Source organism: Cucumis sativus, chromosome 1 (genome assembly GCF_000004075.3).
Source record: "Cucumis sativus cultivar 9930 chromosome 1, Cucumber_9930_V3, whole genome shotgun sequence".
Lineage (NCBI taxonomy): Eukaryota > Viridiplantae > Streptophyta > Magnoliopsida > Cucurbitales > Cucurbitaceae > Cucumis > Cucumis sativus.
The window spans coordinates 3431035-3447022 of NC_026655.2; the positions used below are offsets into that span (position 1 = coordinate 3431035).

At 36.7% G+C, this 15988-nt stretch overlaps 2 protein-coding genes across 2 annotated transcripts; both read right to left on the bottom strand.

Annotated features, from left to right (window-relative positions):
- Positions 1-464: 464 nt before the first annotated feature.
- On the bottom strand, positions 465-5269 carry LOC101216865 (sucrose synthase 6). The gene is made up of 15 exons (XM_004137525.3): positions 4699-5269; positions 4482-4614; positions 4256-4410; positions 3922-4114; positions 3693-3811; positions 3365-3581; positions 3184-3279; positions 2912-3085; positions 2705-2821; positions 2398-2564; positions 2081-2305; positions 1418-1984; positions 1206-1344; positions 995-1122; positions 465-769 (listed from the first exon to the last, which is right to left on the bottom strand). Exons 1-15 carry the CDS (start codon positions 4803-4805, stop codon positions 610-612), a joined length of 2697 nt encoding a protein of 898 aa, XP_004137573.1. The 5' UTR covers positions 4806-5269; the 3' UTR covers positions 465-609.
- Positions 5270-6200: 931 nt separating this feature from the next.
- LOC101212130 (protein argonaute 1) lies at positions 6201-13780 on the bottom strand. The gene is made up of 22 exons (XM_011651337.2): positions 13515-13780; positions 11988-12673; positions 11691-11899; positions 11455-11604; positions 11241-11374; positions 10998-11107; positions 10700-10806; positions 10453-10591; positions 10221-10337; positions 9964-10071; positions 9799-9870; positions 9208-9330; positions 8930-9095; positions 8593-8852; positions 8365-8507; positions 8186-8248; positions 8029-8092; positions 7781-7916; positions 7339-7412; positions 7158-7252; positions 6929-6960; positions 6201-6798 (listed from the first exon to the last, which is right to left on the bottom strand). The coding sequence occupies exons 2-22, from the start codon at positions 12648-12650 to the stop codon at positions 6587-6589; spliced, it is 3177 nt and encodes a 1058-aa protein (XP_011649639.1). The 5' UTR covers positions 12651-12673; positions 13515-13780; the 3' UTR covers positions 6201-6586.
- Positions 13781-15988: the final 2208 nt, after the last annotated feature.

Genomic DNA, 15988 nt, shown 5'->3' on the forward strand with positions numbered 1-15988 from the left:
TTAGGATGAAGATGACTTTAATATCACTCGTAAGAACTTCAATTCTATTAACTTTTTTTTTTTTGAATTGTTTCTTCTCTCACTTAGATTCATAATCTCTCTTTCCAAGTAGAAAATGTGCGACAAAAGTTTCACTTCCAACAATTTTTTTCTTCGAATAAATTGTTGTCAACAAAACTTACCACGAATTGATGATGTCCTCAACAAAGGATCACGATTTAGTCGAGGTATATAGTTTTGATATCACTTGTTAGAAACACTAAAATATTTAAATCGGATATCTCTAGATTAGTAACGATATGATATTGTTTATTTTGTATTTATATATTATTGTTTGCCATTATTTTGAAAGCATTCAAAAGGTCTAATAATGGCAAGGAAGATATATATTCACAACCTTCTCTTTTCCCAGGTATTTTGAGACTTTTGGTTCTCTTTCCAACCATTCAATTGAAGAAAAAAAAAGAAGAAGAAAAAGGAACGAATTTATTCATGTGGGTGAATTGATACAGAATGGTCCACATGGGTTGGCAACCTCAGCAATTTCTTTTGAGTTGACGAGTGATTATTATAATTAGTTTACATAAATAAAGTCGAAATATTAGAAGGTTATAATGGTAAATCATCAAATGCTTGATTTACTCCAGAAATTCTCTTTAGAATGTAGAAAGCAACCAAGAGAGAGCCAGCCAAAAAGCACATCTTTTTCAAGGTGAGTGATAGCCCATTCCCACTCTGCCCAAGCTCCACTGAACCCCTTTCTTCACTCCTGCAAAATATATAAAACACTTTTCTTTTTTGAGTCATATGCTTTCAACTTGTTCCCTAAATTTCTACTAATGTTATATAATGATATTGGTTCAAATATCTGAACTTCAAATCTTTCTACTGTGTTATGTGTGGGAGAGCTTTGAGTTATAAGACCATGTCAGTTTAATTAAGTTGTTAAGATTAATGGAAAATTGACAATGTTAATCAAGAGTGGATAATTTGCCTTGGTCTTGGCTCAAGCTGAGTGCCATCCGGTCTCCGGGATCGGAGCTCTGATGTCTGCTGCTGTGATGAAGTTGTGGCGGTTGGAGCTGGCAAGGATTCTTCAGTAGGGATTGAAATGTTCTTCACCTGTAATAAGATATAGACTGCTTTAAAAAGCTGAAATGCTTAATCTAATTATGTTCAAGATATGATATTCTTTAGATGCTTACCATATTCCTGAACAAGAGAGAGTAAATCATTTCAATGTATCTCATCTTGGCTTGTTTTTGATCCTTCGTTAACTGTCTCCAAAATCCATAAATTGATCCCATATTCAGAGCTTTCTTTGCATATATGTTCCAAGTGTAGCTGAAAAACCATAATCAATAAGTGAATTCCAACATTCCAAATTGGTTAGAAATGGTGTTTTGTGCCTATTTACCATTCGTGTATTCGCTGAAGACCAGCTTCTGACATCTTGTTCCAATATCCACCGTCTGACTTGCATTTCTCAAAGAAAGCAACAATCTTTTTGCTTGCTTCTTCTCCATTATTCGGATCAATGTGGAAGCCTGATACTCCATCCACAATTATCTCGGCTGGGCCTCCTTGGTTTGTCGCAAAAGTAGGCAATCCAATGTTCATCGCCTCAATGACTGTTAGGCCAAAACCTTCATAAAGTGCAGGCTGCACAAAAGCTCCTTTTGTATCAGCAATGCAACGGTATAGCTCTCCATTGCGGTACCGATCGGTTTGAGCTGCTATCCATCTGATTTGCCCCTTTAGTTTATATTTTTCTATCAGTGAATGCATCTTTTTTATCTCAGCAATTTCTTCTCTGTCCTTCGATTTTGATGGATCAAAGAATCCAGCTACCAACACAAGGTTTACTAAACTTCTCAGCCTCCTGTTTTTACCATACCATTCAGTCAACCCAGTAATGTTTTTCACCGTATCAAGCCTTGCCATTGAGAAAATAATTGGCTTCTTCTTATCTGCAAGGTAACCTCTGTTCCATATTTTTAAGATTGAAAGTTAGGGAAGTATACTGATAATTTTCTAATACTGTTCAATGGACAAGAGATGGAGACTAGGTGTCAATTACATGTGCTCATCATTGTTTTCTCTGCTATAAAGTAGTTCCTCGATTTCAGGATGAAAATTAGTCAGCCGCTTAGATTTCTCAGTGAAAGGAAAATAGACAGATTGATCAGCCCCAGGAGAAGCAATGTTGAATTTGGGGTCAAACACATTAATACCTGAGACTACCCTATAAAGTCCAGGCATAGTAAAGGCCTCATGGCTTTCATATTGTCCTGGCCTGTTTTTGCTGTTGGACAAAACTTTTTACTTAGTGACTTAGAGTATATATATTTCTAGAATACAAATCCAGCTTTCATTACTATATAGAATTTTTCTAACCTTCCTGAAATTTCTTGATATGTGCTTGTTATAATGAAATCAGTTGCATTCATTGAGATCATGTCAGCTGTGAATTGACATGAAAAATGATACTTTGGATCAAGTTCCTTCCACTTAGCGTCCGAATCCTCATATTTTGTTTTCTCTAAAGCGTGTGCTATAGTTCCCTGGTAGATCCAAAAAAGAATATGCTAAAAAATTTAGAAAACTAGAAACCAAAAAAGGAACCGAACTTGACAGATTTTTCTCAAGCTTTTATATTTTGTTCCTGATCTTTTAGATTGTGAGTTGAGCAAATGAAGTGGACCTGTGTAATTCCAAGTTTCTTAGCCATCAAAGAAGCAACCAAGTTTCCATCAGTGTAGTTCCCAATGATGAGGTCCGGTTTGCAATCCATGACTTCAAGGATCTTTGCCGTGGCATCCTAGAATTACAAAGTGGATTGAAGGATAAAAGTTAGTAGATGATGAATGAGCTGGTTCGGCAAAATGAAAAAGTTTTCGAGGTCAAATGCCTTGGCAAATCTCTCTAAGTATGGATAGACATCAAAACGCGAAACCCATTGGCGAAGGACTCCGTTTTGTGTGTAGAATGGGACCCTGAGAATGTTAGAATGCTTTGTGTTCTCAATAGGCTCTAACTCAACATTGCACTTCGTCCCTCGTGCATCAGGTATTAATCTTGTCACCTAAATATGTCAATTGTAATACACATTGAAGGATATGCTGCAGGTGGCAAAAACAAGGACAATGTTGTTGTGATCTTATGTGCATACGAAAAACATACCACAAGAATCTGAGGCTTTGCTTGCAGGCCTTGCTGCTCAATTCTGTGCAGCAGCTCTTCTTCTAAAGCTCTCACTTGATCCAGAATGTACACAATCTATCATTTATGTAGCAGGTGAGTGACATAGTTCACAGGAAGATATCATTGTATTGCTGAAATAAACAGTTGATCAAATTCTGACCTGACCACCGGTGTCGGGCAAGCCGAGGACACCTGCCTGGCCGAAATAGCCGTGAGGTGAAAAGATAACGATATTCAATGTGGTTGGAAGCTTGCTAAACATTAACTCCAATTTTGCTGGATCTGGTGCTTGCAGGACCTCAGAAAGGAGTAACATTGTTTCCCTAACCCTCTCAGAAGTACTTCCCCATCCTTTCTCAAATCCCCATCCTTTCATCCTTTAGGCATTAAAGATAAACAAAAATACAATCAGATAAAAGTTAAGAAAAATGGGAAATCAAAACTAGATTCCCTACGATCTAGGGAAATCAATAAGAATTCTTGGTTACTTGTGCTTAAATTCTTCATATGGTGTGTCTTTTGGCAGTGAAGATACATATACTTGAGCTGCAAACAATGCTGATTGAAGCTTGGAAACGGTGTTAAGTTTCTTATTGATCATAAGACTCTGCATGGTTTAAATTCAAATCAAGATCCGCTGTCAATCCTTGATTTGAATTGCCAAAGTTTTTCTTATAACCTTCAACTTTCTACAATTGAATGTTCATATTTTCATACCTGTCCTCGATGCTGAAGAGCCAGCAGATAATCAACAAGTGCATTAACATTCTGTTTATCCTCACCAAACCTTGAACCGATGAACTTTGAGATCAAGTTGACTCCGTTTCCAATCGACGATGGAAGGCTTAAGCGAGGGGCAGTGAATTCAATGGCTCCAAAATCTATCTCAAGAGCATTTTCATCATTTGCCCTGCAGCATCAAACCAATCATTTTGACAACTTTTTCATTCATCAAATCAAAGATTACTACACAACGCAAGTGCACATAAAAGAACCTTCTCTCAAGCTTTGACTACTGGAAAGATGAAATCAGAACCATTTTATGACTCACCAATTCTCATCAAAGATAGCTTCCTTAAATTTCAAGTACTCTGAAGCAGTAAAGTCTCCTACTTCCAAACTTGTAGCATTCACCATAACAAACTCCCAGAAACCGGGACTCGGCCTCACGGCTAGAGCGATGTTTGGAGGGACAACAGCAGCCTCCTGCATATAACCCATCAAAATCCATCCTCCTTCAAAGAAGAAACAGTAGAGAGAAAAAGTTTTAATATTACCTGAGTGTTGCTTAGAACGTAGCCAAGAAAGCCTTCCAAAACATGGCTTCTTTCACGCTTGTCTTCAATTGTTATCTCCACGTCCTTCATCAAGTCTTGACATTTCATCAACCTCTTCCCATTCTCAACAAACCTACTCACTCAAATGGGTTATATTCACATCTCAAAAAGCTACAATCATTCTTTTAATCTTAGTGTTGCTAGAGAAACTTTGTACCTGGCAAAGCATTTCTTCATTTGGTTACGGGATCTTCTCAATGCATCGTTTAGACTGTCAGAAATTGGTGTGTCTAATCTCATCAAGCTGGCTGATGCCATGGCCATTTTTTTCCCACAATTACACCTTCTTTCTTATTGTCTTCTGCAACAGTTTTTGAACCTGATGATAAAGTGACGATTGCCTTGATTTTGTCTAGTAACCTGAGATATATATACCTTAATTATCGAACATTGAAAAATGTTTGTGTTTGATGAAGAGTGAGAGAGACAAAAAGCTGAAACAGAAACAAGGATAATGATGAAGAGAAGAACATTTCAAGGGTTTGAAATATTGAAAGGAAGAAAGGAATTGTAATTGTAGGAAGTTATTTCAGATTTCCTTTACATAAAGGCTTTTCAAGAGGTGGAGGTAAAGAACTTCAAGCAAAGCAACTTTCCAGTTTCATTCGTATAGGTGTTGGAAAGGGAGGCTTTTATTCTTTCCTTCTTGAAGTTCCATAAGTGCAGCAGCCTGAGATTCTTAAGATACAATTGGAAATTTTAGGCCTTTAGAGTAATCATGAGTCCATGATTGAGAAGCTTCTGCTTTGGAATGTTTGATAATGATTTATTTAATCAAGGTTGTCACTTATAGATTACTTGACACGGACAGGCAAGTATTTTGTCAAAATTAATTATAAATGAGCATGTTTTTGCCTTTGGAGAAGCAATTGAAAAAAAAAAGGGGTAAATTAAGCATTTTTGAAACTCTGAGAACTATTATTTGTTTATCAATTCAAGCATAACTAAATTATTTAAATTATATGTTCTTGAAACATAAAAGGACATGGACAAGTCTCACCTATATATATGTGTGAAATCACATACATAAAAGAGACCATTAGTTACTGAATGTGAAATTTTCTGATTAAACAGTTTGTTCGAATGTAAAGAACAAAGATAAGGAGTCGTGAAATTTAGTTTGTCAATTCGATATCAGTTTAAATAAGTTATATTCACTTTGGGGTTGATTTGGCAGTGTAATATGATGTGCCATGAACTGGTTTTGCTTCTCTCCATCATATTAAGCGACAACCTGAATCAATCTGACTCAGCTCAAATTATAAACCCAACGATTAGGTTGTGAAGCAAGATGATGAGAAGTATAAAAATGTACCATGTCAACCAGCCCTACCAATCAAGAAGGCCTAAAAAGGGTTGTTGATTCCCCCATTATTCAGAGTGTCCCTGTCGAGTTCCTTGAAAAAGACATAGGAATGAATAATCTGGCAAGGGATCTATAGGGGTAGAAGTGCACTCAATTTCTATTTCCATTTAATTCATGTAGGGCCCGGTTAAAAGAGGTTGACCAAGTTATGCAAGGATGACTTTTAAAAGCATCATAGCAAGATCCTATAGATAGAAAGATTAATGGGTTGGCAGACAAAAAGGGAATCAAAATGGGTTCTAATCAAATGTATTGCCTTGCAGAAAGAAAGAAAAAAACAACAATTTAAGGAATCGCTTTTAATTTCTTTTGTAAATAACATTTTTGTGAATGAAGTCTAAGTTGATTTTTGACATAAGAAAATGGGAGATCGTAAGAAAGGACACAAACATCAACAATACTGTTGTCCGATCAAGGAATAAAGCAAATAAAGCAGTAAAAATAGTTATGAAATCTGGTGTTTGAGATCACAAGACTCGAATGGAAGGCAAAGCATGAGCCCACCAATGTGACACGAACGAAATAACAAACGAAAGCTGCGAGAATACCAAGTGTTAATAGTTAATCACACACGAGTGGGAAGTTTTCGGACGTTCAAACCAAAGCTCCGGGAAGAAATAAATGACACACCTTCAAAGACTTGGGAGAGAAACTAGTGGTAGTAAATAAAAACAAGTCATCAACAATAGAACATAACCCTCTTGACATTCTCTTTCAGAGCTGGCAAAGGTCGAACAGCAGCATTCAAACCTGGTGCCCGTGTACTGCGAGCACCACCGACGCCACCACGTCCAGCAACTTCACTGCTAATTGACCCACTGTCAGAGGTTTCAGGTTCCATATAGAAACGAGCTCGGAAAGCAGCAAGATGAGCGTAGTACGCTGGGGGCACTGTAGAAGGTAATACCAAATTAACAAACCATGAACCAAGGAAAAGAAGAACGAACTATACAAATAATTCTCAATGGTCGATTAGACAGTAGGGCAGAACAAAGTGATATCGTGTCAATTGAAAACTTACCAATAGAAACGGAGCGAGTACACCTAGCATATCTACAGAAACAAAAAAATTCACATATTTAATTAAGCCAATCTCACACAAGTAAAATAAAACTGAAGAACTTGGCCCGTAGTATTTTAGGGCTACACCAGGCAGAGCCAGATAAGTGGAAATTATTCAGAATGTTAAAAGGAAATCGAGAAAAGAAGTAGTAGCATATAGCAAATTTATTGGGAGAAAAATCACTCACGTGTAACAAAGATTATTCGTTAGGGTCTGCAATCCATCAGCAGTGAACTTGTTCTCATCCCATAGAACATGGTAATGAGCAGGACGACTTGTACCCTGGTCAACAAGCATCAAAAGGTCATTTTTAACGGATCTTTATCCTCATTGACATTTTAAACAATTAAGATAGTCCATTGTTCTACCTGGATTCCAGCATGACTGCACAGGTAAAAATCGAACTCCGTGGGGTGACAAATTTTAGAATCGACAACCGTGCCTGACATTCCATCAGCAGAGAGTAAAAATCCAATTTTATTAACAAAAATAAAGAATCAACAATTAATTAAGAGTTAAGAAATTGTTCTTCAATGATAAACAAGTCTTTTGCTACTAGTGAGGATTTATCAGTTGGTATGCACCAATTGTCCAGTTAAAAACCTTACAAGTAGCTAAAATTATGAAAATTTGAAGTTGAAAAGAGTTCATCATAATGCTTATATTATGTCCTCAAAATAATTGACTTTACATCCAGTATCTATAAACTCCAACTTCTCCTACTTCCACATTAATTAAATGTCAAGAAAGTAAACAAACTCTAGTCGACTTAATCTATACACAACCGATAAACTGTATACTAAATTTTACCAGGTAATATGTTCCCACTCTTATCGACTGTATGGCGATCAGAATGGTTATTAGCAAACAACCTAGTGTGATGACGCTTCTGTACCACCACAAATGTCACTGGAGGTTGGTAGTTTGGTTCCAAAGAAGCACATGCCTAAAACAAAATCAATTCAAAAGGAAAGATGTCAGAAAGATCCAATCCCTGCACTAGATCTCAAAACACATTGAAGAATCAACTCATGAGAATATTTGACATTCCCGTTTACCTTTCTAATGGCATCCAGCTCATGCAACAAAACTTGGTAGAACTGTCCTTCGCTAACCCCATCCCTACAAGAAAAAGATTCAGATAAATGTCAAATGAAAAGCAGATGAAAATAATTTTTTTCATGGTCAGTCAATAGATAAGAGACAAGAAAATGCCTGTAAAATATAATGCGTTGAGGTTTCTGTCCAGTTGCTCGACGGAAGGAGATGAGGAGTTCCCTGCATCACCGGGAACAAGGAAAGACAAAAGATAAGGACACAAGTTTACTAAGACAAGTTCATTATGCAACCAGAAGAAAGCACGCACTAAAAACCACTAGGTTTATGAGCCATACTTGATCATTCCACCCGTTACTGTCCCCCTAACAGGATCCTGCCATGTTTTGAAAAGATCTTGAATGAGTTCTTGCCTGTGGGCTTGAGCACTAACCAAACCAGCATATTTTGTAACTTCCGGCCAATCTTGAGAAGCCACAACCTATTTTCAAAATAATACAATGAACTTAGTGGCTTAAGATTAGACAGAAAAATATAGAATAAAAGAAAGGCCACGTCAATCATACAGCAGCAATGGATGGACTGGAGTCTTCTCCTGGGTGAGGATGAGTTACATCGGCGCCAAATATAATGGTAGGCCGGTCGCTAACCAAAGGTATGCGCCTAGATAATGCATCAACAAGAACCGTATTCCTTCCCCCAACCTTAACATTTATTTTTAAGGCCACATTGGCCAAATACTGTTTACTCATTTTGAAAACATGTTTAGTCAAACAGCACTGGGAAACGAGGCCAAGATCAGTTTCACAGATACGCTTTAAATCACCTACAAAAAGTATAACAAAAAGTATAACAAAACAGACAGAGATATAAATAACAAACACAGAATTTCAGTTGACATACCATAAAGGGATCCGTTGTTATCTGGTAATACAACAATAAGCAAATCAAGCTCCTTGCCCTGGGGTTGGAGAATGCTCATTGCATCATGGTACCTAGTTTTAAGGGCCTTTTCCACATGATCTGGACGAGCAAAAATAGGGGGAAGAACTGGTTCTGGATTGAAAGCCTACAATCATCATAGAAATTTTTTGTCTTAAAGGGCTTCAATGACTTGATGTAAATCTCACCAATAATAGAAGGCAATAAATTAATTAATCTAAAAGAACCCAAGTTATTACCATGCCAGAAATGTAACACATTTGAGCAAGTTCATAACAAAAGCCACGAGTAACACTGTCTTGCACATAGCGAGAGAAATTAATGCACATCCAGTTGTTAACAGTACCACCATTGAACATTTTCTGCAATATTCATAATCAACAAAAGAAAAATGTCAGTTTTTTATTTCATAAATAACTATGGAAACCATCAGTTGACAGTAGTTCAACATAATAGTGGAGACAACACAAGCAAGCATACGTCAACTTATCTACAGCAAACAAGGAAGGGACATTTCTCTCTCAAAAAACACTAGCATCCCTACTGTAAACAAAAAATTTGGAAATTTTTCATTCAGATGACTGCGACATCTCACTCATTGTAGAATACATATAAAAAAATTAGTCCATAAACTGTAGAAAACATACTATACATAGACTAATGTTCTTTATTCTCCTCTTGTAGTATCTCCACACAAGGAAGAGAAATAGGAAACTAAAAGTTCCAAATAAAATAAAAGACTGAACTACATACAGAAGAGGTAACCCGAGAAGGGAAAAGAAAAACCTCTAAAATGCAAATTGACACACTAAATCAACTACAAGCATTACCTTATTCATCATATTCCATTGTCCAACTTGAGGCAAACAATCTTTTTCTCTGCCGGTGTCATGATATTTTAGCTGCAAAAGAACAAATGATCATACATATAGTGTAATATAATGGAATTCATACAGCAATCTTGGCTCAATTATAAACGAATTAGGATGTGTTACCCATGGTGCTGGAAGAATACGAGCTTCGACAGAAGCAAGCTTCTCACTAATCTTGATTCCAAACTCCTTGGCATATGGATCATTATGGTATGCATTATGGTGTACCGTCTAAAATTAAAAGAATGTTAGTGTGTTTAACAATGGTCTATCTGAAAGCCGAATAACTAGAACTCTAAAATTTATGCTTGGGGGTGGGCAGGGGTGAAAATAGCCATTATATAAATTATAGGCTTCAAAGATAAGAGCCATTCCCAGACCTGCATAATGTCTTCCTCTCTATCTTTAGGCCGTTGGCATGTAACCTTGAGCAGAGCAGTTATTTGTCTTTCATTAAGCCTTTTGGAATACCTCTGGCCTTCAACAATCTTACATACCTGAATCAAAATCATTTTCAATGCTAAAACTCACAAAAGATATTGGGATACATGACATAAATTAACTATCCTAGAAAATTCAACCAGCAAAGTGAAATATATGTAGAAACATTACTTCCATCGGTAGATAATTAGGTCTCTGCTGATTCCCTACTTGAAGACAAGGCCACTGGGTATGTTGGATAACAAACCCATACGTTTCGTAGAAGTACTCAACCACTGACTTCATAGTACCTCTCTCATCGACAGGGAAACTAATACAAATACAAGGAGTATAACTGTATAAGTGACGTTGTTCAATACATACAAGGTACAAACTTTGTCATGCAAGACTTTTCAATCCAAGTTCAAATATTACATACGTTAGCTCGCGTGTTGCTTGTGATGTCAGACCAGAAATGCGATATTTTCTGCGCATATTCCCACGATGTGTCACTTCAACCTTGACACCTCGAAGAGCCTTCTTTATCTGAAATCACTTAGAAAAATTAAAACAAATCTCAAGTTCAAATATTACATGGTTATGCCCACAGAATTGGCATTACCATGAAAAGTCATAACATGAAAAAATTAGGTTAAAAAACAACTGAAAATGATCCTAGGAGTTCCATGAGCTAGTTAATTAAAGAATCAAAACCTAGACATTGACAAGCATCCAACCTTCACACGGTCAGCATCAGATAATGGTCTGGACGACACATCACGATTGAGAAGTTGAGTGACAAATTCAATGACATGCAAAGGCTCTATGAAAGCAGTAGATGACATATCTGCACCCATTGATGAATGGTCACTTACCCGAAATAAAACAGAAAGGGAAGAAACATAAGACTGAAAAAAAACAAAACATTACTTTCATTTTTGGAAACATAAAATGCAACCACCAAAGAGTGGGGTTAATACCAATATTAAGGGAGAGTCCCATTTGAGTAGGGCGGATACTCTGATAGAAACCACGCCAACTTTCCAGCCCCTCACCCAGTGTCTGACGTCTGCCAAGGTCTGGAGAGTAAAATGATCGGGCCACTGGACAATACCTAGACGACATAATAATCCTATTCAATAATCCAACCCAAGAAACTAAAAACAAACCGGAGATGTATGGTAATAGTTATGCCTTGAAGTAGGTAATTCTCGTAATACAATATCCAGAACTTGAAGAGCTTCTTGAGGGGCATCGGCCTGTCTGCCTTGCAAAAAGAGTCCAAGATGGTGTAGATCAGCACGTGCAGCCAATTTGATTACAACTTTAAATTCCCTTTCCCGTCTGCACAAAGAGAAAAAAATCATTAAGAAAAATGGAAAATGTATATAGCACACAAAGAAAAAATTAAAGAGGTGAGAGTAGAGAACCTTTGTCCACCAGATCCATCTTCTTCATCAAAAAGAGTTATTCTAAACTCATTAGATGTAAAAGGGAGGGGACCAGCCGTATATAAACTTTTTCTTCCATCATAAGCAGGAAGCCGATCTCCAAGGTGTGAGACTCTATATAATTTAACTAGCTGTTCCATTACAGCTCGGTTGTAGACACGTGAAGTAACTTCTGGGGTAATAGTAACCTAAATGCAACAAAAAATAAATGTCAGTGTAGAATTAAAATATACAAAATATATGCATAAGAAAATACGAGCAGCAGTAAATGCCCACATCATACTGATGAAGATCTTTGTCGGGTAACTCAGCAAAGAAATGGTTAGCCTTAACAATACACCTTGTGCCAGAGCTACCCTTTCCTGGTCTCAGTGGGAATCTCAAGGATTTACTAGATGGTGGTGCAGGTTGAATTGCTTGACTTTGAGAGGACTCCTGTTGAATGGAAATTTGTTGAAATTGTTGATCAATTGATGAAGTGTCAGATGGATGGGAGGAAGAACTCGCCCCAGATGAGACTGGCTGAGTCATCCCTCCTTGATACATTGGGGTTGCTTGGTGCAGCTCGGGAACTAGTGACCTGGATGGTCCACCAGAAGAAGGTCCTCCCCCAATGCCACCACCACCCATGCCACCACGATTACCACCACCACCACCATAGTTGTTATGTCCTCCATGATATGGCCCACCTCTACCCCTGCCTTGGTGATCGGGAGGTCCTCCATAGTGCTGATGTTGAGACGTTCCTCGGCCACGCCCTCCACCACCTTGGCCTCCACGTCCCCCTTGAGAACCCCAACCTCTCCCACGCTGGTACCCACTACCACCATGTTGCTGTGGGGTGTCTCTCCTTTCAGCTGATCTTTGGGAGCCACGACCACCACCATCTTGAGACTCAGAACTTTCACCACCAGCATCGGTTCTCTTCTTCCTCCCCATGATCACTACGAGAAAATGGAGAGCTGAACCAGACGAGTTAGAATTGATAAATGATGACTAAAAGTAGCGCAGACATTCTATCAGCACACACTTATTGTTGACTATAGACAAACAACAGGATTCCTGATGATCAAATACATATAGAACTGTAAAACAATAATAAAAACCCGACATAACCAGCAATCCGAGTAAAAATATTCCCCGCTAATTTAAAACACAGAATAAATTCGTATTTCCTCAATGCTTGATCAGAGTGGCTTTCTTTAAAAATAATAAGAAATGAAACTAAAAACAAAAAATATCAATGCGAAGGATTTTGAAAAGAAAAGTCAAACAGAGATCAAAGAATTTAACAGTATTTTCTAATCGGTGAGACAGTAAAAACGGACAGGAAAATTATAAGCGTTCACCAGAGAACCAGCAGCAAAATAAAAGATGAAATAGCGCAGAAACCAAACCCTAACGATAAAAGTAATTCCAGCCATAGTATTGACATCAAAACCAACAAGTAACTACAAAACCCTAAACGTAGCACAAGAAAATATGTTTAGAGTACGTTGAGAGGAACTAAAAATCAGTAAATCACTGAACAGGATCTATCGATCTCACACCGACGAAAGAGGAATAAAGTTCAAAAAACGCAAAGGAAGAAGTGAGAGAAACGGAAAGATCCGAGAATATAGAGTTCTGAAAGCAACCGAGAAAGCAAAGAAGACGGAAACATAGAGTAGATCCACAGAGAGTGGAAGATGAAGAAAGCAAGAAAAAAGAAGGTAATCAAACAGAAAAACCAATCGCATTGAGAAATAGAAGAAGCAAGTAAAGAAGAAGAAAACCTAAAATGGAAATGAGTAGATGATTAACCTTAAACGAGTATGTAGCCGGAGAAGCGCCGGCAGCGGTGTGATGGAAAAACGAGAAGAAGAAAAAAAAAAGAAGAAAGAAAGAGAGAAGTAGTGAGTGGCGTGGCTTTGGTTTGCTTTACAGAGGAAGAAATGCAGAGAATGGTAATAATAAAGAGCAACAGCCGAGAGAGAGAAAGCCCTTGGTTTTCGCCTGCGCCTCGTTTCGCCTCTCCTCTACTAATCTAAAAACACTACTTTGTTACTTTCACTTTCTTTTGGAAGGACACCCTATAATGCTCCCCACACCCTACATATAAAGCACCGGGTAGGTCTTCGAAAAAGACAACTCCATCCCTCTCCCCTAAAAAATGAAATAACAGATTATTTTAATTCTAAACAATTTTAATTATTCCCAACCCCCCTCCCTCCCTCCTCCGTGGCATATATCAAGACAATGACTGGTCTACTCAATTACGTGGCAAGTCTTCTGCGTTGCTTATGTGTCATTGCCAGCTTGGGTGGTGGGCCCCTTCATTCCCAGTAAATAGAACTGTACCGGACAACGGGGTAAAGTGGTAAACGGGTAGTGGCTGAAGTTCACATGATTGGCCTTCGCCTTGGCCCCGACCCCTCCTCACACCACACCGCCACTACTTCTGCCCCCGTTTCTATCCATTTCCCAATACCTCATCCCTTCTCTCTACTCGCTCTCTCCTCTCGCCACCTTTCCTTCTTCTCCCCACTGTTCCTCACGCTCCGCCGTATCTTCCGCCCACATTCTCACTTACCCCCTCACCTCGCCCCCCATTATTTAATTAATTAACACCTTTTCTTTTCTTTTCTTTTCTTTTCTTTTCTTTTCTTTTCTTTTCTTTTCCTTCTTTTTTTTCAATTTATATAATTATATCTTTTCCCTATGTTAATTTAATTTGTAATTATTATTTGTTTGTCTATTTTCTCTCCATATTCTTTTATCAGAAATAATGTATTTAGGTAATCTAAATCCAAAATGAAAAACAAAAAACAAAAAACAAAAAAAACTATTTAATCAAGACAGCCACGTCACTGCTGTTTGATGAATCTATATACCTTTCTAATGATAGGCCAATTTGAAATGCTTTTTTTAATAAAAGGAATATATTTATAAAATACAAATATATATATATATTAAATTATTAAATTATTAAAAGTGAAAATAGCGATATGAAGGGAAGCATGATGGAGTCTGGCTGTACCATGAATCTTTGCTATTACTGGGTGATTCTTCATTTTTAATTATTAATTTTCTTCTCACTCACATTACTATATATCATCTTATTGTTTGATTATTGCAGCACTCTATTTAATAAGAAAATAACAAAGTTTACTTACACTTTTCTTCAACATAACAATATCAAATATTATTTGGAAGTCTTACGTTTACTAATTGTACCTTCTGATTACAATACTTTGAAATCTATTCAATAAATTAGGCTAATTTGATAACAAATTAATAAACTAACGTGTATTTCGTAACAATTTCTATTCTAATTCCTATTTTTGCCTATTTTTAAAATATAACTTTATAAAAGACAGACTTTTTCTTTTCTCTTCTTTTCTTTTCTTTTTCTTTTAGCAGAAATGGCATTAGGTTGAAGTTGTGTTGATTAGTGATTTTTTAAGTTCTTACATAAACTAATTACTTGTTTGTTTTTCAATAGATTCGATAAAATAACAATGACACTGCAACCTTATATCCTATTAAAAGGCAAGACACCATTACTCTCTAAGAAGGAAAAAAGAAAAAAGATAAGTCAAAGTAAAACAACTTTAGGTCAATAATGTTAGAATTAAATTAACATGTCAACTGATTAATTAAAGTGTTTTAAAAAGGATTAAGGTGACAAGCAATCCCCATCCTTTATGTTTTGAAAACATTAAAAATGATAGCTTAAATAACATTTTTGTTTCTTTTCTTAGGCTTTGGTGAATGAGTTAAATGTGGCAAGTGATAACATTATTCACATCCAATAATTGTGTAAAATTTCAACTTTGGAGTAATGAAACCAACCCAATAACAATAATAGTGTGGTTGTTGTGGAGAATGGAGGACACCAAATATAAGTTTGACATAGAATAATAACAGTAATTTAATATAACAAAGTTAGTTTTGTAAATGCACTATAGTCGTTTATAATACCTTACAATAAAAGCATATCGAAAAGTTTATATTATATAACAAAAAATCACTTGTACATAAATTGAAATCCGAGTTAAACCCTAGTAAACATAAAGTGGCCGTTGAATGAGCTTAATACAAGAGCATGTGTTTAAAAAGGAAAAGCAAAGGAATGCTTTACAAAAATGTTGTTGTTGGATGGGTGAGTCTCCAATGGAAACAATACACTTTTTTACTTTCTTTTTTAAAAACTTATAAATTGAAATAAATGTCCAATCAAAATTACATCTTCTCCATTATTTATTTTTCTTGCCTTTTATTCTAATCACATCATT